Here is a 23,079-nt window from a genome sequence, read left to right as displayed (position 1 = left end):
TGTTTTTTTAAAAAAAAAAACTTTTCCTCCTTTGCCTCTAAATTTCCAATTCTCTAAAAGCTTCCTGAGGCTATGTCTTTTATTTAAACAAAGGCAAAATCAGAAGGGCCTGCGGCAATGGCCGACTTGTGGAAGGGCAGCTATTTATACATATGAATCATTTGCAAGTCGCCCATCTGTAAAATTTGTACTACATGTATTTGATCATTATGATGTTAGGATGACAGTAAAATATTTCTTTATGTTGGCTTTCATTTATTTATTAAACAAGTAGATGATGTAAATATTCTTTAAAATTCTGGATTCAGCATATTTTTTTTCCTTCATAACCAATATTTTTAACACTCTGACACTGTAAAGGAAAACCTACATTTAAAGAAAAAAGCATGCTATAATACTAAGTAGACTCTACTAATTATTAAGAAAATTAGTCTCTGTATTCTCTTGATAGATAATGTGACAGATAATTAACACACTATGTAGCAGGCAACCTTACATTCCCTATAGATGAATTCTGTCATTCCGAAAGATCACCATAACCCCAATTTTACTTATGTGGGTTGCTCCATATACTCTTCCTAGTTTCATAAATTTGACGGATTCTTTCCTTCTTGCAGAAATGAGAAGAATGTCCTTCATGACATTTATTCCAATGAAACTGGGCATGAACTAATATTGATTACTTCTGTAAGGATCATCTCTAACCACACCCTTTTAATTTGATTTCTGGTAATATTGATGAAATTAATCCAATATCCCAATGTAGCGTTGATATCCTAAGGGAGGCAGGATGATACAGTAGATAAAACAATCACTGTGAGTTAGGTCTGTAGCTCGAGACCTCCCACCAACTATGACCTTGTGTCTGTCCACTAACTGGTGTTAACTGAGCAATAAAGTATAAAGATTAGGAGTGTATTCTTTGCAGTCAGACAAGCATGAGAAAGAGGACTTGCTGCCTGTCTAAATCACAGGTTCTTTACCTAGAAAAAAAAAGATAAGCTCAAAATGCTGTTTTGCTGTGATGACTAAATGAAAGAACGTATGAAATGATTTTAGCATAGTGGCTGGTGCAAAGGAAGAATGTTAATCATTATCAAGCCTTCCACTTAGGCAGCTTGCTATCTCTCCTCTACAGCTCCAAAGATGAGCGTTATAAAATAGTAAGACGAATCACTGAGTTTTAAAATATTTTGAATAATGGCAAGATTATATTGGTATAACTGAATTACCTCTCAGTATGTCTACTTTGAAGACACAACACTCATTTGAATATATGAGGCTCAGTACATTTGTTAAGAAATAAATGTCTTGTTATTTTATGGTAAATGTGCAAAACATCTCATTGGAGTGAACTCTGGAAGAAACACTTCTAAATATTACAAATTACTTTCCAGAAGTAGTTTTAGAATCCTCAATATCCTGTAGTGATTTTTAATACAGGATAATAAAAATGATCACAAAATAATAAATCCAGAATCCTTGCAGGATAATGGAAATAAAATATCCACCATACATTACTCAATTTTAGACAAATTAACTGAGACAAAATGTGAGAATTAGTGCAGAGAGAAAAAAGTGGAAGGAAATCATTTAAAATGATTCATAGGAAGCCTTAAGGTTATTTTTAAATACCTTACTGGATATTCAGAGAAAAATCAGGTAGAGCATATTAAGAATGGCAATGCAAGGCAAGATAAGGAAAACTGAAAACCATAGGAAAATAGGCTATCTTATTAACAAAAGAAAGACTGTTGAAGCAAAGTGGAAAGAACAACTATCACCTATGGCAGCTCAATTATGAGAATACCCCTCCCAAATAAATATTTTAATCTAAATTTCAATAATTACCTTGAAGGCACTCCAAAACTAGGAATTAAATACATGACAAGTGACCAACTGCAGAAATACTGTGACCACCTGAAAATCCCCAGAAAGCCACAGTTACTAATTGAGATAAAATGTCAGACGTTTCATAATCTGACTGAATATAAAAATCCCTAGTGATGCTTGTCAGAATTACCTCTGTTTTCCACTTCAGACTGACTGAATCAGAATATCTAAGGGAGAACCAGGAATCTGTATTTCTAGTGAGATTCTTTCCAACATGATTTTGTTATCGCCTTTCATCCACCTTTTTTTGGGCAACCCTATCTAGTATAAAAGTGAGATTTCAAAATATAAAGAAATATGTATCTTTTTAAAAAAACATGTCGCAAGTAATGATTAGTTCTCAACATGGAGATGTACGGAAACACACCAGTACATTTTACTGTACACACAATTAAAACATACTGAATACATGTGAAATATCTGGGAGTACTGTGGAAAATGCAGATTCCTAAGATATACGGGGTGAGGATAATTTGTATACAGGTCATAACTGGTCTTGTTCTTCCAATCCTCTGAGGAAATACCACAAACAAGATGGCCATCTCTAGGTATGTCTAGATGGTGCATTTGAAAACCCTGGTTCTCCTCAGGCCTCCCAGGGAAACAGTAGGTTCAAGATTTCATTCTCTTTGGAAATGTTCTGAAGGACTCTGCTTTTCAAGGTCACTGAACACTCTAAAAGACACTGCATAGTCTGCAAGCTGCGTGTGGTTCTGGGAGGGCCTGACAACTCAGTGGAAATGGAAGTGCTTCTCAACCTTGGAAAGAGAGAGCATGTGGATTTAACTATTCCTAGTACTTTCAGTTGGGAGAGGGCTACTTTTGTCTCCTGGTAAGGGACAGGAAAAGGGACACGCCTTGTATTTCCAAAGAAAGTGCTTCTTGCTGATTTATTCACCTTATACAATTCTGGAGTGAAAAAAGGCTGCTTTCTAGGACTGTCCCCAGAAACTCTGGGCAGATCTGAAGTATGACCCAATATTTTTATATTTTTTTATTTTTATTCATTTACTTATTTTTTGAGACGGAGTCTCGCCCTGTCGCCCAGGCTGGAGTGCAGTGGCACAATCTCGGCTCACTGCAAGCTCCACCTCCCGGGTTCATGCCATTCTCCTGCCTCAGCCTCCGGAGTAGCTGGAACTACAGGCACCCGCAACCATGCCCGGCTAATTTTTTTTTTTTTTTTTTTTTTTTTTTTTTTTTTTTTTTTTTTTCTTTTTTTTTTTTTTTTTTTTTTTTTTTTTTTTTTTTTTCTTCTTTTATTATTATTTATTATTATTAAACTTTAGGTTTTATGGTACATGTGCGCAATGTGCAGGTAAGTTACATATGTATACATGTGCCATGCTGGTGCGCTGCACCCACCAACTCGTCATCTAGCATTAGGTATATCTCCCAGTGCTATCCTTCCCCCCTCCCCCCACCCCACAACAGTCCCCAGAGTGTGATGTTCCCCTTCCTGTGTCCATGTGTTCTCATTGTTCAATTCCCACCTATGAGTGAGAATATGCGGTGTTTGGTTTTTTGTTCTTGCGATAGTTTACTGAGAATGATGATTTCCAATTTCATCCATGTCCCTACAAAGGACGTGAACTCATCATTTTTTATGGCTGCATAGTATTCCATGGTGTATATGTGCCACATTTTCTTAATCCAGTCTATCATTGTTGGACATTTGGGTTGGTTCCAAGTCTTTGCTATTGTGAATAATGCCGCAATAAACATACGTGTGCATGTGTCTTTATAGCAGCATGATTTATAGTCCTTTGGGTATATACCCAGTAATGGGATGGCTGGGTCGAATGGAATTTCTAGTTCTAGATCCCTGAGGAATCGCCACACTGACTTCCACAAGGGTTGAATTAGTTTACAGTCCCACCAACAGTGTAAAAGTGTTCCTATTTCTCCACATCCTCTCCAGCACCTGTTGTTTCCTGACTTTTTAATGATTGCCATTCTAACTGGTGTGAGATGGTATCTCATTGTGGTTTTGATTTGCATTTCTCTGATGGCCAGTGATGGTGAGCATTTTTTCATGTGTTTTTTGGCTGCATAAATGTCTTCTTTTGAGAAGTGTCTGTTCATGTCCTTCGCCCACTTTTTGATGGGGTTGTTTGTTTTTTTCTTGTAAATTTGTTGGAGTTCATTGTAGATTCTGGATATTAGCCCTTTGTCAGATGAGTAGGTTGCGAAAATTTTCTCCCATTTTGTAGGTTGCCTGTTTTCACCATGTTAGCCAGGATGGTCTCGATCTCCTGACCTCATGATCTGCCTGCCTCGGCCTCCCAAAGTGCTGGGATTACAGGTGTGAGCCACTGCTCCCACCTGTTTTTTTTTTTTTTTTTTAAGCATTGTCGATTTTCCTGATACAAATGTTTGGGGATCACATTATTGAGTGCTGGCCTGCTAGATACAATTCATGCAGACTTTTAAAATCTTTTGAGAAACTTTTTTAAATTAAATATTATCATTTAAAAATGTTTATTGCTAAATGATGCTAATGATTATCTTAGTCTTCAGTGAGTTACAATCTTTAGCCATAACAAAACATTATTCTTCGAACATAATTTCAATTTATATAATTTCAATCTGTGGGAGAATAATGTTTTGTCATGGGTAGCGAAATACCTTAGATACGGGAAGCTATGTGTTGGCAAAACGACATAGTCTTTAGGGATCAAGTTAGGGCTGGCATTTGTTGATTATTTTGTAGAGTTTTTTTTTTTTTTTTTTTTTTAATGTGTGTGACGGAGTCTCACTCTGTCGCCAGGCTGGAATGCAGTGGCACGATCTCAGCTCACTACAACCTCCACCTCTCGGGTTCAAGCAATTTTCCTGCCTCAGCCTCCCGAGCCCCTGTGACTACAGGTGCGTGCCACCACGCCCAGCTAATTTTTGTATTTTTAGTAGAGATGGGGTTTCACCATGTTGGCCAGGATGGTCGCGATCTCCTGACCTTGTGATCCGCCCGCCTTGGCCTCCCAAAGTGCTGGGATTACAGGCGTGAACCACCGTGCCCAGTCTTCTAAGTATCTTAACATGAGAAGGGTTGAAAAAAATTCCCAACATCTCAGGCGATACTGAGCTCTACTGCAGTGAGTGAAACGTCAAGCTGGTAAATACGATTTGCGTGGAGATATCATAAGCCTGTGTGGGTGGTATTATGAAAGTGGCAGATGAATTTCAATATGGGCAAGCATAAGGAAATGCTTTTAGAATAAAATCCAAACTATGCTTATTATATGGTAGGCTTTATTCCAGTTTATTGCAAGTAACTAACTTCATGATCTTTGGCAAATCATTTGCATTCTTGCAGACAGAGCTAGGAGTTAAGAGGGTACTTCATGAAGACAGAACAGAAACAAAAATTATGGAGTCAGAAAATTGTGGAGAAGGCTTGGAGTGAAAAAGGCTTGGAGTGAAAAATTATTGAAGGCAAGTGATGGACTGTAAAGCTCCTCCCAATGTTACTGCCCATCCATCCCCTTTATCTCTATTAAAATCTCAATTCTTGACAGGGGAGTTTACATTTATACAATAAACAACAGCAGCAAAAACAAAAACTACAATAATACCAATCATCCAGAAAAGTAGTTTCTGACTGCAATACCCCCGCACCCCCCCCCCTCACCCACACACGCACAAGTAAAACGCTGTGGGAATTATAGGATAACTACTGTGTTAATAGCTAACCTTTACTAAAGTTTACTAAATAACAGCCACTTTTCTAAGTGCTTTGCATGTATTCATGTATTTAATCCTCACAGGAATCCTATCAGATAAGTACCAATATTATCCCCATGTTCATTATTGAGACATAAATAGGTTAAGTCGCTTGTCTAAGATTAAGTAGGTAATAAATTAAACTCAAGTTTGTGACCAATGTATTTTAAACCAAATTAGGCAAATAGATTCTAGTTTAAATTTGTGTAATGATGCCACTCTTGTGAATTTGCATTCCATAAGTGGCGTTACAATTAGTTTTATGATATTATACTTATGGCCTCACTTCTTTGCTACAATCTAGAATATGGCAATGTTTTTGACAGTGTATTTTGGATAGGAATATTATTCACCTTAAGTGAGCTACAAAAAGAAGGAGTTCAAAGCTGCTGATATGGGTGACAGCTAAAGGAGTGTTGGAATTAGAAGTGGGAAGAAAGGAATGGATAAGAATGACACTGCAGATGTAGAATCCACAGTGCTTGCAGAACCTATGGCATATGTGATCATGAGATTAGGAGGAGTCTAACTGACCCAGAAATGTTTATGTTTGATGTCTAGGAGAAAGGTAATGTAATTAATAGCACAAATGTCAGCTGCAGAAGTTAGTTTATGGGATATTCTAAATTCAAAACAGAAATAGAAGTATTCACTAAAGAAAAAATATTTTAAAATATAATGGGGGTGAGGAGTGGAGTTTTGAAAGAACACCTACATTTAAGAAGCTAAGCATCCTTAAATTCTTCATGGAACAAAGGCCAAGTGCAAATAAGACACACTGGGTGGACAGACATATAGATGGATAAGTAAATGGAATGACTGATTTAGGGGGTAGATTGAGAAGAGACAGTGAAAGGTACAAATGAAATGGTTTGGGAGAACAAACTGCCAGGAAAGATGAAAAGAAAATATTTGCAGCTTTGTATATGGACTGCAAAGTGGTCAGAATAATGAAGCCTGAGAGAATGCTGATACCTTTGATTAAAAGTAACCTGACTAGTATAGAGAAAATTCTATGAGTTGTATGGTGAGGCCCCATGCGCAATTAGAGATTATTAAATGGAAGAGGAGGCGTAGCAGCAGAAGAATTGAGTGTCGAGTAGTTTCTCAAGAAATCTGAATATTAAAAAAAGTTAGATAAACGTAACTGAATATACCTTTGCCACCACTGCAAAAGTCAACTCAAAGTTCACATTCCTTTCTTTCATGAAGAAAGATGTATTCATAGTTACAATGCCAGTTATCAAAAGTTTATGTCTTTCAGAAATTTATTTCTGAATTACAAAGACAGGCAATCATATAGGAAATCAAGAAAAAGACTAAGTTAGATATATATTTAGCAAATTCATCTTGTTATTTGTTACCACGTATTAAGTAATTCTCCCAAGGTTTCAAGACAAATTAAGAGAGTTAACAAAATGCTGCACGGTGTTTTATCTGATAAAAAATTCTCTTTATAGACAGAAATTCAAGTTGTTTTTTAAGTATGCTTAGGAAGAAATTGGATTGTATGGAATGACTGATTTCCAAGGACATGTGAGCAAATGAAGTATTCATCTTATTCAAAAATCATCCAAAAATTATTTGACGTTTTAATTTAAATTTTTATATCAAGATTATGAGCCTTCCAGAGAGACACATAGAAAAATAAATAAAAGATTAACAAAAGCCAAAATTTCTATATTCCTGCAGCGTTTGATAAAACTTTTTATATTATTCAGCTTCCTTAGCACAGATAAATGTATCCAAATAGGAGTGTTCTTGTCAAAACTCTCCCAGTCCCCTTAGAACTATCCATAATTGCAAATTCTGAACCAAGATTAGAGGAAAAAAAAGTCTCCTGGATTTAGGGTAGAACATTCAATACCCAAGGAGCAGCGCACTTAGAAGGGAAACACACACACACACACACACACACACACACACACACACACACACAAAGAGTATCCAAAGCTGTTCCAATTACCATATTCCTTTATGATAAACAGACTAATCAGGAAATAATAGTGGCTTTGCTACATTCCATTGTTGAGTACTAAACCAAATCTCAGGGATCAGAGAGGACAACATGAGATCCATTCTCTCTGTGCTTTGTCTCATACAAAGGAGAGAGCATTCACTGAGCCTGTGTTACGGTGGTCACCCTTGAGGGCACATCCACTCTCCCTGTGGAGACTCTAGTGGAGAATCCATTCCCTTGCCTTTTCTAGCTTCTAAAGCTGCATTTTGTTGCTCACAGCCTATTTCTCAGCCTTCAAAGCACATAACTCCAATCTCTGCTTCCGTCACCAGTCATCACATCACCTTCTCATTGGTCATCAATTCTCCTTCTGCTTCCCTCTTAAGGACACTTGTGACTACATTTAGGGCTGACCCAGATAATCTAATGTCCCTAATTCAAGATCTTTAACTTAATTACATCCATTAGGCTCCTGGACCATATAAGCCAATATTCATTCTCCAGGAATTAGGATTTGGACATCTTGAGGGCCATTATTCAGCCTATTACCGTCTTCACAGGCATACCACTTTTATATTTTTCCATTGCTCTTAGGACATGCAGTATTCAGTAGTAAATTAATGGGGTTGATTCACGAATTACGTAATTAAGTAATTATGGTCACAATTTCCATGTTGACACAATTCTTTCCTTAAAATAAACATGTTATCTACATATACATTCTCAGCTGATTATTTTGCCTATAGTTCATTAATTAAAAATGAAAATCATAGACTCCCCACCACCAAATAGTAGATTATCTACATCTGTAGCCTTTCTACTTTTTTTCCCCCACTGTGACAACTGATGAATTTCCTAATAAACAGTAATCTTTCTATATGCATTCTCAATCTATTTCCACTTACTTTCTCAAGTTACTAATTGAAATCTCTCTACTGCACTATCTAACTCCAGAGATGGCTGGGAAAATGTTGCCTTAGGAAGTAGTGAGATCTTGTAGGGAAAGATCCCACATGGACTGAAAGAAAGGTGAGAAGCCTGGTTGTGTACATAATGAATTTTGTGAAGATGCGTACAGCTTTGCTAGATCTTTGCTTAATAGAGGATATTAATATAGCAACCTCAACTTCTTTTTAGTTAATATGTGTTGGCATTTATTTTCCATCCTTTTTACTTTAATACTTGTACCATTTTTAAAGCAGTGCTTCCCATGCAGAAAACTTAAGTGTAGATTAAACAAAAGTAAGTTTTTAGAAAGTAATTACAACTGTGCTGGGAACTCAAATGAGAGGAAAAATGAAGGTACAAAATTACCACATAAGACAGAGGTAGTAAGACCCTGAAGGGAGACTGGAAGCAACACTGTTACAGGGAGAGGCACAGGTGTTTGAGGAAGAAGTGGTAGCTGTTGAGGAATTACAGCTCGGAAAAATTAGATGTGGTTAATGGGGAGTGTTCAATAAATTCTGCTGTTTTGTGGAATGCAAGCGCCTCATACCTTACCCTCCAAGCCATTAATAAACATCTGTATTACTCATAAGTCCTTTTGGGGTTGATCTTGTTTGTTTTTAGTGCAATAATAGTGAGCTTGGCCTCATCAGGATGCGGAACAAGGACAGGCAAATCCTAGAGTGCATGGTTACAGACAGAATCTGTGTCAGTTTTTATGGGAATATCCTGCCTCATATTGGATTGGAAGCTACACAAGGATAGTTATGTTTGCTTCACCCTCCGTTGTATCCCCTGTACCTAACAAAATATCTGACACATAATAGGCACGCAATACACATTTGTGAATGCATGAGAATAATTTTTCACCATGTCAGTAAAGGAAAATGATTGTGTTGCTATGCACTTCAAATCTTCCAAACCTTCACCATTGCTTTGGTAATATGGTCAACAAAGCATCTCATGGTATGACATTCTGTTCCTTCATATAGCCTTGCATTATTGTGGACTGAAGTGCAATTTTATTATAGTCAAATATCCTCTTTTGATAGATAGTCAAATATCCTCTCTTTATTTAGTCACCTAATGCCAAATTACTTCAAAACTAAACTCAGATATCACCTCTTCCAGGAAGCATTCTCTTATGTATCATCTGGGTTGGGTGTTTCTATTAGGGGTTACCAAAGTAACATATATCTATCAATCTATCACAGCATATTTTACAATAATAATCTTTCTCACCAGTCCACAAGCCCCTCTAAAACCCCTCCCCACCACAAATACATATTCATATATATGTCACCAAATGCAAAATGGAAGCAACGTATTTACTGAATAAATAACAGAAAGTCAACTTTTTTTGTTCAACACTAGGATATCTGAATTTATGTAAGTATTAGATGGAGTCCCTTTCTGTAAGAAATTTGTGCTAGGGCTGTGAAAATTATCTACACTCAGTACCATCTATGTTTCAGATACTTCTTTTGTGGTAGTTCAACATTTCTTGACCAGGTGTTTTACTCCCACAAGTGCTACTGCAACCAGGTTCATGTAGGTGCAACCAGTTTCACAAAGTTGCAACTTGAGGGCAATCTCAAAGAACAAGAGAGTTAAGTGCTAAGAGAATTACACTCTGGGAATGGGAGATGAAAGTCCATCAATACACCCTCCAAGGTGACCATTCTGAGTGCATTTTGTAAGGCTCTGCTCCTGTGGGCTCAAGCTCAAGTTGCCTGTAGAAGTGGTCATCTCTGTAATGCATCTCTCCTCTGGCTTCACCTATCAATGCCATCCCATCTCTTAATCCTGCTTTCTGGGGATAAATTTGAAATAAACTACCTACAAGAAATTTTTGTTCCCAGCTTTGCTTTAGGGGAACCAAAGCTAAGATAATACATTATATAAGAGAGAGTTATTAAGTAAAATTCAATTTGTATTTGAAAGGAAAAATACTGCCTATGCATATGTCCTTTCTTATTTTTAGAAAGGTCTACATTTTTTCAGAGAAGTGTAAAAACACGATGTTATTGAAATGATTTTTTTTAGCCAGGTCTATGGTCACAGCAGATTAAACATAATTTTTATATTCAAACCCCTACAGAGGCGTTTGCCACGTTTGCAGAAACATTCATTGTAACGCCTATCTCTGCATTGAGAGGTTTCTAAAACCCAGAAGGAATTTCAGCTGACCGTGGTGCAATATATATTCTATTTCTATTTTCAGAACAAGTGTTTAATATGTGCCATCTACTTAGGAAAACATTCAGGAAAGTGTCCTTCTTATGAACGTATTTTCAATTATATTTTTTGAAGAGAGATCAAATAGTGATATGAAAGTTTTTGAATAGCAAGTCCTTAGAGACCTAGAAAGAGACTTAGACTCCCACACAACAATAACAGGAGACTTTAACACCCCACTGTCAACATTAGACAGATCAATGAGACAGAAAGTTAACAAGCATACTCAGGAATTGAACTCAGCTCTGCAGCAAGCAGACCTAATAGACATCTACAGAACTCTCCACCCCAAATCAACAGAATATACATTTTTCTCAGCACCACACCACACCTATTCCAAAATTGACCACATAGTTGGAAGTAAAGCACTCCTCAGCAAATGTAAAAGAACAGAAATTATAACAAACTGTCTCTCAGATCACAGTGCAATCAAACTAGAACTCAGGATTAAGAAACTCACTCAAAACCGCTCAACTACATGGAAACTGAACAACCTGCTCCTGAATGACTACTGGGTACATAACAAAAAGAAAGCAGAAATAAAGATGTTCCTTAAAACCAGCGAGAACAAAGACACAACATACCAGAATCTCTGGGACGCATTCAAAGCAGTATGTAGAGGGAAATTTATAGCACTAAATGCCCACAAGAGAAAGCAGGAAAGATCTAAAATTGACACCCTAACATCACAATTAAAAGAAGTAGAGAAGCAAGAGCAAACACATTCAAAAGCTAACAGAAGGCAAGAAATAACTAAGATCAGAGCAGAACTGAAGGAAATAGAGACACAAAAAACCCTTCAAAAAATTAATGAATCCAGGAGCTGGTTTTTTGAAAAGATCAACAAAATTGATAGACTGCTAGCAAGACTAATAAAGAAGAAAAGAGAGAAGAATCAAATAGACACAATAAAAAATAAAAAGGGGATATCACCACCGATCCCACAGAAATACAAACTACCATCAGAGAATACTATAAACACCTCTATGCAAATAAACTAGAAAATCTAGAAGAAATGGATAAATTCCTCAACACATATACCCTCCCAAGACTAAACCAGGAAGAAGTTGAATCTCTGAATAGATCAATACAGCCTCTGAAATTGAGGCAATAATTAATAGCTTACCAATCAAAAAAATTCCAGGACCAGATGGATCCACAGCCGAATTCTACCAGAAGTACAGGGAGGAGCTGGTACCATTCCTTCTGAAACTATTCCAATCAATAGAAAAAGACGGAATCCTCCCTAACTCATTTTATGAGGCCAGCATCATCCTGATACCAAAGCCTGGCAGAGACACAACCAAAAAAGAGAATTTTAGACCAATATCCTTGATGAACATTGATGCAAAAATCCTCAATAAAATACTGGCAAACTGAATCCAGCAGCACATCAAAAAGCTTCTCCACCACGATCAAGTGGGCTTCGTCCCTGGGATGCAAGGCTGGTTCAACACACGCAAATCAATAAATGTAATCCAGCATATAAACAGAACCAAAGACAGAACCCACATGATGATCTCAATAGATGCAGAAAAGGCCTTTGACAAAATTCAACAACCTTCACGCTAAAAACTCTCAATAAATTAGGTATTGATGGGCCGTATCTCAAAATAATAAGAGCTATCTTTGACAAACCCACAGCCAATATCATACTGAATGGGCAAAAACTGGAAACATTCCCTTTGAAAACTGGCACAAGACAGGGATGCCCTCTCTCACCACTCCTGTTCAACATAGTGTTGGAAGTTCTGGCCAGGGCAATCAGGCAGGAGAAGTAAATAAAGGGTATTCAATTAGGAAAAGAGGAAGTCAAATTGTCCCTGTTTGCAGATGACATGATTGTATATCTAGAAAACCCCATTGTCTCAGCCCAAAATCTCCTTAAGCTGATAAGCAAATTCAGCAAAGTCTCAGGACAAAAAATCAATGTACAAAAATCATAAGCATTCTTATACACCAATAACAGACAAACAGAGAGCCAAATCATGAGTGAACTCCCATTCACAATTGCTTCAAAGAGAATAAAATACCTAGGAATCCAACTTACAAGGGACGTGAAGGACCTCTTCCAGGAGAACCACAAACCACTGCTCAAAACCAAAAAAGAGCCCATCGCCAAGTCAATCCTAAGCCAAAAGAACAAAGCTGGAGGCATCACATTACTTGACTTCAAACTATACTACAAGGCTACAGTAACAAAAACAGCATGGTACTGGTACCAAGACAGAGATATAGATCAATGGAACAGAACAGAGCCCTCAGAAACAACGCCGCATATCTACAACTATCTGATCTTTGACAAACCTGACAAAAACAAGCAATGGGGAAAGGATTCCCTATTTAATAAATGGTGCTGGGAAAACTGGCTAGCCATATGGGGAAAGCTGAAACTGGATCCTTTCCTTACACCTTATACAAAAATCAATTCAAGATGGATTAAAGACTTAAATGTTAGACCTAAAACCATAAAAACCCTAGAAGAAAACCTAGGCATTACCATTCAGGACATAGGCATGGGCAAGGACTTCATGTCTAAAACACCAAAAGCAATGGCAACAAAAGCCAAAATTGACAATTGGGATCTAATTAAATTAAAGAGCTTCTGCACAGCAAAAGAAACTACCATCAGAGTGAACGGGCAACCTACAAAATGGGAGAAAATTCTCACAACCTACTCATCTGACAAAGGGCTAATATCCAGAATCTACAATGAACTCCAACAAATTTACAAGAAGTAAACAAACAACCCCATCAAAAAGTGGGCGAAGGACATGAACAGACACTTCTCAAAAGAAGACATGTATGCAGCCAAAAAACACATGAAAAGATGCTCACCGTCACTGGCCATCAGAGAAATGCAAATCAAAACCACAATGAGATACCATGTCACACCAGTTAGAACGGCGATCATTAAAAAGTCAGGAAACAACAGGTGCTGGAGAGGATGTGGAGAAATAGGAACACTTGTACACTGTTGGTGGGACTGTAAACTAGTTCAACCATTGTGGAAGCCAGTGTGGCGATTCCTCAGGGATCTAGAACTAGAAATACCATTTGACCCAGCCATCCCATTACTGGGTATATACCCAAAGGACTATAAATCATGCTGCTATAAAGACACATGCACACATATGTTTATTGCGGCACTATTCACAATAGCAAAGACTTGGAACCAACCCAAATTTTCAACAATGATAGACTGGATTAAGAAAATGTGGCACATATACACCATGGAATACTATGCAGCCATAAAAAATGATGAGTTCATGTCCTTTGTAGGGACATGGATGAAATTGGAAACCACCAGTCTCAGCAAAGTATCGCAAGGACAAAAAACCGAACACCGCATGTTCTCACTCATAGGTGGGAACTGAACAATGAGAACACATGGACACAGGAAGGGAAACATCACACACCCAGGCTGATTGTATGGTGGGGGGAGTGGGGAGGGATAGCATTAGGAGATATACCTAATGTTAAATGATGCATTAATGCGTGCAGCGCACCAACATGGCACATGTATACATATGTAACAAACCTGCATGTTGTGCACATGTACCCTAAAACTTAAAGTATAATAAAAGAAGAGTTTTTGAATAAAAATAATTCCTTTCTAATCTGCGCCTTCCTTAGAGTAATTTTATGTTTCAATTTTTTCCATATTATCTTAGTATGAGTTTTGTAATCACTCTATAAGTACAAGAATTTTCAACAGTAACTATTAACTTAGAATTGCATATATGTGTGTGTGTATATGTATATATAACTATATCTATCTATATGTCTCTCTCTCTATGTATATATCAAAAATTTTGCAAGTTGGTATGAGTTCCCCTGATGGTGTGTCTGAAGAACTGGTTCTCTACTGAGGTGTTTGGGGGTCATGGCTGAATGGGGTGTGTGGATGACCAGGCTCTGCTTTGGTGTGAGGACAGCGAGCTGGCTCTCAGGCTGCTGGCATACGAATGCTAGAATAAGAGTTTTGCACTAGAGTGCCACCGTTGACATTAAAAACTTTAGCTTTCCATGGAAAGCTCATTCATATTATTAAGAGATGAGTCTTTGGACTTTTTGCATATGGCAATAGAGAAGGAAAAGCTGTCCAACATTTTATTGAAATAGTTGTTCAATGTCTATGTCTTCAATCCTCTTTATTGAGTCCCATTTCTTACATCCATTCTTAGTGCTAACTTTGATTTCAGAATGTCCTCAAGCTTCCATTGGACATATAGTCCTCAACCTTTTCTTTTGACCCCTTATACTTTATTCTATGTTTTAGTTTTCTCCACTTCTTTAACACTTTAACTCAATCCTTCCTTATTCTTTCAGAAATATATGGAAATGTCTCACTTGGTGATGCTCTTCCTCTCCTTCAGCATTCTCACTAATAATATAGATTTATTTTTGTAGGGTCTAAGAAGGGTGACAGGTAGCAAATGCATGCATCCAGTCCACCATGTTTAACTACATGCCCACTTCTTATGGAAACCCTTATTTCCCTTGGCTTCCTTGACACTATATTCTACTTTTGTTTGTTTGTTTGTTTGTTTGTTTTTGAGAGGGAGTCTCGCTCTATGGCCCAGGCTGGAGTGCAGTGGCGTGATCTTGGCTCACTGCAGCCTCCGCCTCCCACGTTGCAGTGATTATCCTGTCTCAGCCTCCCAGGTAGCTGGGACTACAGGCATGCACCACCACGCCCGGCTAATTTTTGTAGTTTTTCAGTAGAGACAGGGTTTTTCCATGTTGGCCAGGCTGGTCTCGAGCTCCTGATCTCAGGTGATCCGCTCGCCACAGCCTCCCAAAATGCTAGGATTACAGGCATGAGCCACGGTGCCTGGCCTGTTCTACTGTTTTTCCTATTATCTTATTATCTCTCTACCTTCTCCTCATTATCTTTTGTGGGATTTTCATTATTTACCGTCCTAATGTAATGTGGATTAGTTAAGGCTTGACCTTAAACTCACTTCTCGTCTCACTTCATACTCTCTCCCTGTGATTTCTTAACCACACCAATGCCTTCATTACGATTTTCACTGTAGTGACTCATGTTCATATCTGAACACTGTTATCCAAACTACTAATTGTTTTTGTACAGCCAAACTTTAAGAAACAGTAAACCCAAACTATACTGCATTCTTATTAATGTTATTAGCCTCATTTTTCTTTAGGTTATATTTAATTCGAAGTTTCAGTTAGTATGAAAAACACATCCAGTATAGTATACATGTCTAGAAAGTGGCTTAAAAACCTAGAAAAATATCATATTAAGTGATAATTATATATGAATAATCTGTAGATATTTATTGATTTTATAGAGTTAGTCTAAGAAGAAGTATAGAAGATAAGATTGTATTTGCTGCACAGAATTGCCAAAATACAAGTAGAAGAAAAAAGAACAGAAAAGTAGCTTAGGAAAGATGAAGGAAAAAGTAGGAATAAAATCATCCTCATTTCATGACATAAAAAGCTATGAATTAGATTCAAGAGTTAAAAGAGCACTAGAAATTTAAGTATATTATTAAAGTTTAAAGGATAAGCAACAGTAAACTTAAAATGCATATTAAAATAGAGGAAGGAAGAAACTTATGCATACTTATCAAATGAAGGAATAAACAGTTATTGTTTAAGCTTGAGTAACCAAGATGCATAGATATTTTCTAGCATTTTATGAGAACCTTATGGAACAACAACAACAAAAAAGGGAAGTTAGAAGTTTGGCTCTCCAGAGTGAGATTTAATGGCAGGTGAGTAGGATTTTCTGGGTTTTTGTTTTGTTTTTCTATGTCACTACATTCATTCAATATGGATGTGTTACTTTGATCTAAAAAAAATGGACAAATAAAAGCCAAGAAAGCAATAGCCTTAGGTAAGTTACAGAAAAAAAAATGTAAATTTTGTAGCTTCTCTGGTAAAAAATAAGACTGTTACTGAATGATGTAATAGAAACTTAGCAGATGCTTCCCACCTGCTAAATTTATTTTTTGTTAAATGTCAACCTTAAAATAACAGTTTTGTTTTATTGATTTATACTTGCTTTATTGAGCCTTTTATATAGTACTTCTCAAATAATGACTTTTTGAAAATATAGACATTTGTAAAAGAAAAAAGTGTCAACAATGTCAACTGCTGCAATCAGTTCAATTAATATAATGACCAAAACAGTATTAGTTTAGTGACCTAGAATTTTGTTATATAAGAAGCAATGACTTATAGTGCAATTTTCTGAAAGGCCGGAGGGAATGATTCTCAATAGTACAGGATGGAGGAATTGGTTGTAATAGGAGGATGGACAGTATACTATCTCTACTGAAATCAGATGGGAGATAACAATGCAGATGGAGATGCAGTTAAGATTTAAATTTTATTAGTAGGAAGATGATTTGATAAGGTACACACTTTTTGTGAAGTGGTGGTCGTGAGGCAATCCAGTCTAAGGAAAGCAGAGAAGTTTCCAAAAATTTAGGGGAGAGTAGCAAATTAAGCCATCCACAGAAACTTGGGATTGAATGGCAATATTGAGAGCCCACTTGAAATTGATGATCATGAACCCCTGGTGGGTGTGAACAGTTCAGGTAGCTTTCAGAATCTCAAGGCAGTCACAGGGTAAGAGTATAATTGAGTTCATTGGAGTTGGGGTTTTGCCAAACAAGGGCAACAGAAGACACAGAGGCAAAGGGATTTAAATATCAGCGAATGATTATTCCCGAAATGTTTGCCCATGGAAGGTAGAACGTAAAGTTAAGTGATATATCTGGGCCATGAGCCAAAAGTGCAAAACACTCTTGCACATGGACATTCACTTACACATGTGCTACTCTCCCTTGTGATGGACAATGTGTAGAAAGAGGTCTCTGGTGTGAAAAGAAGGTGGAAGAGCCTCCTCAACCTCAGGCACTATTCAAATATAAAGTATTATTATACAGCTGAATAGTGAAAATGGAATTAATTGTTAGCCAAAAAAATTAAAATTTTCAGATAAGAATGCATTAACTTCTTGAGAAATCAGGGAGAAAAGGGCTCAGAAGTTTTGGAGAAATAGCTTATAGAGAATTAATTCAAAGCTTTTAATTAGATAAACTGTAAAACTGCATTTCTTTATTTTTAATCTATAGACACTCTTACATAATCTTGAAGTTGGCATAATATATACACATTATTCTATGGTGATGTAATACACAATGATGACTTTTAAATTTCTTTCAGTAGTCCAGCTCTCTCTTATGGGTATTAGGAATACATATCTGATTACCTATTCCCAAATTTCACATGGATTTCCCATGTACCCTGTATCTCATATTCAGAACTGAATTCCTCATTTTTATCTACTTCGCTCCTTCTTCAGCTGTGTTCTTCTCTGGTGAAGAGAATCATCGCCCATTCAATGAACTATGCTAAAGCCTTGAAATTGTTGTATATGCTAGCCTCCACCTACTCCAAAGCCTGTAATTCATTAATTATCAAATGCTGGTAATCCTACCTTCTTAATATCCCAGTTATGTCTCCTGTCCTCCAGTGCTACCATCACTGCTTTTGTTCAGTCATTTATCGCCTCTTGGCTGATTAGTTTTAGTAGCCCCTGAATTGGTTTCCAAGTCACCATTCTTTTTTCTACTGGTTTCTCCATGCCATTACCTAACTGTGAGGCCTTTAGCAATTTTCATCATTTCTTTAATACTGGCTTTCTTCTCTTTAAAATGAATATTACATTTTTTACCCTTTACCTGATAGTGTTGTTACTATTACACATATTTTATATAATACTGTGTATCTCTATCTATATATGTATATATAATACATACTTCACAGTTTATGAAGTTTCATAGACTGTTCACATAAATACACATATTTAAATGTTTACATATATACATATAAACATATATATATACACACACACACACATAAACAACAAAGTCTATATAAACTAAGTAGTAAGTAAAAATCTTGTGATATAGCTCTGGTCATACGTTCCAGCAGCATATATTCTAAAACCTAACATATGAAAAAACAGCAATTAAATAGATTATTTTTTAAGTTTTACAATCAATCAGGATTCTCATGCTTCTTAATAATGCCTTCATAGATTTTTTTACTGCATGACAGAGCAAACTGCACACCATATATCAATGGTAATATAGCACTTGACTTCTTTAATGCAATGCTGAACTGCAAATGTCTATAAATACAAATGAGGTGTTTAAATTTGAAGATACTTTGGATAGATGGCAATACCTATAATTATAGAATCATCACGTCTGCCTGATTTGCACTTAAAAGTTACAGTTCCAACTGCTCCTATTATTGGAAAAGTAATAATAACAATTATAACTATACCATGAAGTATTAAAACCTGAACATTCAATTTGAAGGCAGCTAAAATGAAAATGTAATGAAAAGTCAATCCATAAAATGCTTGCAATTCATACACATACGCTATATAGAGGCACTAAAGAGCAAAAGACATAACTGTGGAGTATTTATTATGGTTCTTTTTTCATATTCTTTCTCCCTTTCTGGCATTAGAGTAGCATTATTGTGAATATTTCTCAACCATGGATCATCAATTTCTTATGTCAAAACTTCTATTCTAAGGCATGCATAATCATGACCTAAAAATGTAGTCTCAAAATATAGCAAATTCCTTTTTGTTTGTAAGTTCCAAGTCTTAAAAAAAAAACACTAGTACATCTTTATTTTCCAAATTAGAGTTGGCTGACCATTTTAATGGGCCAAGCAACTTACCATCATTACGCAGAGTGAGTGGCGTTGGAGGACTAAGGACTCTAGCATTCGTCACTGTGTTTTTCACCAGACAAATATAGCTGCCAACATCTGATGTTTGGACTTTAGAAATATAAAGGTTGCCTGTCTCCTGGGAAATGAACCGCCGGCTGTCTTCCGCCACAAAGGAAGGGAACTCATTAAATACCCAGCTATAGATGATCTCTGAAAATACACGAAATTTGGTCAATGAAAGACTGATTTTTTCATTAACAGACAAAGCTCAAACAACAAAGCCTTTAGAAAGCATTAGATATATTGCAAGGTCATACATATTTGATCCATGTATCTATATAATTTAGTATTTTATATTCAAAGGATTATTGTTAATGACTAAGGTGAGATCTGAAATATTTCTTAGGATGTCTGACCTTGACTCATTTATTTATTATTTCAATTCCAATGTGTATTGAACATGTTTTAGGTACTCAGAACTATGATAACACTGAAAATAGAAAGGTAAAAGACAATTTTCCATTCTCAAAGATCAATTTAATGAAGAGAATTTACCCAAACCTATGAAACAATGTAGAATAAGAAAATAGAGATTCAGATCTTATTGTAAGGAAGGTGTGAGACAGGGACACTTAAGCAATTAAACTTATCAAAGAAAGGCAAACTACATGTCTTCTGTCCAAATGTTCTCTACACACATCCCATTTTGTAACTTAGTTTAACTTCTAAATTAAGTTTAAGTTCATTGGGACTTTCAGAGACAGTATCATTAAATTCCAACTCCACTACTTAGTGATGGTTTAAACTGAGCCAGTATTTAACAAACTTTTTGAGGTTCATTTTTAAAATTCATATAATTAGAATAATATTACGTACTTCATAAGCTTCCAACAAGACAATGTACGTAAGAACTTAATGAATAATATTCATTCATAAAATATGAAAAGTAACATTTCTGTTATCATCCCAGCCTAACTAAAAATTATTACTTTAGGAGCTCCTTCTACGTGCACCATTTAAATATAAGAAAAATAGTAAAGAGGATATAAAACAAGTCTGAAGGAATAATGGATACTTAAATATTTTCAGGTCTGTTTTCCACAGAAAAATTTCAATGATGAGTTGAACATTGATTCTAAGCAAGATTTCACTAATATTTATTATTAAAAGAAATTATATAGGCTGCACGCAGTGGCTCACGCCCGTACTCCTGGCACTATGGGAGGCCGAGGCGGGCGGATCACAAGGTCAGGAGATTGAGACTATCCTGGCTAACGCGGTGAAACCCCATCTCTACTAAAAATTAAAAAAAAAAAAAAATTAGCCAGGCGTGGTGGTGGGCACCTGGTAGTCCTAGCTACTCGGGAGGCTGAGGCAGGAGAATGGTTTGAACTGAGGGGGGGAGCTTGCAGTGAGCCGAGGTCAGGCCGCTGCACTCCAGCCTGGGCAACAGAGCAAGACTCTGTCTCAAAAAAAAAAAAAAAAAGGAAATTATATACTTAGCAGAAGCCTGAGAATTTTGAAATGTTATATTGCATTAATGCATAATTACAATATACAGATACAAAATCCAAAACTTTCAAATATTTTAACAATTGTTTTATAAAGAAAACTATTTTTTACAGTTACCGTCACCCATTTGGCAGCCTTCAGTACATTTAATATTTTATTAATAATTTATTTAAAATATCCACATGACTTTACTCCAAGGAATGAAGGAACTCCATAAAGTATAATTGAAATACTTCAACTTGTTCTTATACAGCTCAAGTAGACTCTAAATTCAAGGTTTTCTCACATTTAACAATGTGAATCCCTTTAATTGCTATAATGGAAGTGTTACTTGTCATTCACACATAAGTCATATATTTTTTAATATATATTTATTTTAGATATTTTACTAAAATCAAATTTTTTTATTATTTTACTAAAATCTAATATAAAATAAGGGTTTTCTTAGTTTTTGGTTTAGATTAAAGTTTCAGAGAAAAGAAAGCAACTAACAATTACAGGACACCATTCATTAAATTTAAAAATACTGTTTCTGTTATACTGATGATACTTCTTGAGTTAATGTTTCATATTTTTAGAATAGGAGAAAAACATTCACACAAAATTGGTGTTTTCTCATATATTACAGGCAGGTAAGTATTTGGGGACTCAAAAATGCTTATTTAGTTCTTCAAATAAGTTTTCAGTTTCATGTAGCGAAGCATTTCATAATTCCAAGTATAAAAAGTAGAAATAGTACACAATAGAAGAGTTGACAACCTGAGTTTGCAGTGGATTTTCTGCCAGTGCCAAAAATGAAAATATTGGACTGAGCTAAACATCTTTTAATATTCCTGTTTACTTTCTCCTATAAGGTTTTCCATTATCTATTCACATTTATTTAATATTGCCTTCAAAGTAATCATTAAAAAATCTATAAATCTATAATTATTTTTAGTATTACATTGTAACCTGAGAACTATAAAATATTTCAGGGAAATAGTATAGTTAGCTCTGGTGCCACAGCCTTTAGCTTCATATACCACTTTCTTCCATACAAACTGCACCTGGCCCTTAAAAATAATTGAATGCATGCCAATCTATTAAGTGGTAAAAATTTAGTAGTAGTAGCATTCATTTCAGAAGATATTGAGATTAGTTGGTCAACTATGATTTTCCCATTTTTTAAGGTTTTTTTTTTTTTTTAATAGTGTGGTTATCTAAAGCAACTAAAATGTTTTAGAAGTTCTTGGTCTGATTCTTCAGTGAGTAGTCCCTGTTTCAGCAGACAATGACCACTTTGAGATATCCTGTGCCTCTACATTATGAAAGTCTTTCTCAAGAACGCTTTTGCATGAACCCTACTTAGGATCAATTTTTTCCCCCATTTTTCTATGTAGTTTACTTTCTTTTTTTATCATTATCCTTTAAGTTCTGGGATACATGTGCAGAACATGCAGGTTTGTTACACAGGTATACAAAATGGTGTTGGGAAAACTGGCTAGCCAAATGCAGAAAGCTGAATCTGGACCCCTTGCTTACATCTTATACAAAAATTAACTCAAGATGGATTAAAGACTTAAATGTAAGACCCAAAGCCATAAAAACCCTAGAAGAAAATCTAGGCAATATCATCCAGGACATAGGCATGGGAAAAGACTTCGTGACTAAAACACCAAAAGCAATTGCAACGAAAGGATCAATGTTTATGTTAAATTTCAATCGCATATTTTTGATACTATGTGGTAATATACATTTGGGCCACAAATACATGTGCTGCATAGGCTTTTGGTTTCTCATTGGAAAATTTTTGTCTTCTACTCTGAACCAGCAAGTCATTCCATCTGGAGTCTGACTTGGGCAGACACTGCTATTCAACTTCCATTCTCAGGCAGACCCAAGGACTTGTCCTTGGCCCTGGCATGATCATTCATCCTTTAGCTTTTAGACTTTAGGGTCTACTTCTGTAACATATAAAAAATGTACCTAGCTTCCAAGATCTCCTCAGGGTTAACACCAGAGACTATGCTTTGGATCTTAGTTCTTATTTGTTTCTGATACTTTAGGATTTCATTTTCTTTTTTGTGAGA

At 36.1% G+C, this 23,079-nt stretch overlaps 1 protein-coding gene across 1 annotated transcript in view; it reads right to left on the bottom strand.

Annotated features, from left to right (window-relative positions):
• The window catches only part of CNTN5 (contactin 5), a 1,356,469-nt gene that overhangs the window by 384,230 nt on the left and 949,160 nt on the right, over positions 1-23,079 (bottom strand). Inside the window, exon 8 of the mRNA XM_054524966.2 lies at positions 19,505-19,708. Coding sequence (XP_054380941.1) covers positions 19,505-19,708 — 204 coding nt within the window. The remainder of the gene's footprint in view (positions 1-19,504; positions 19,709-23,079) is intronic.

The sequence above is a fragment of the Pongo abelii genome, chromosome 9 (assembly GCF_028885655.2).
Source record: "Pongo abelii isolate AG06213 chromosome 9, NHGRI_mPonAbe1-v2.0_pri, whole genome shotgun sequence".
Classification (NCBI taxonomy): Eukaryota; Metazoa; Chordata; class Mammalia; order Primates; family Hominidae; genus Pongo; species Pongo abelii.
This window is presented reverse-complemented; position numbering and strand designations above follow the sequence as displayed.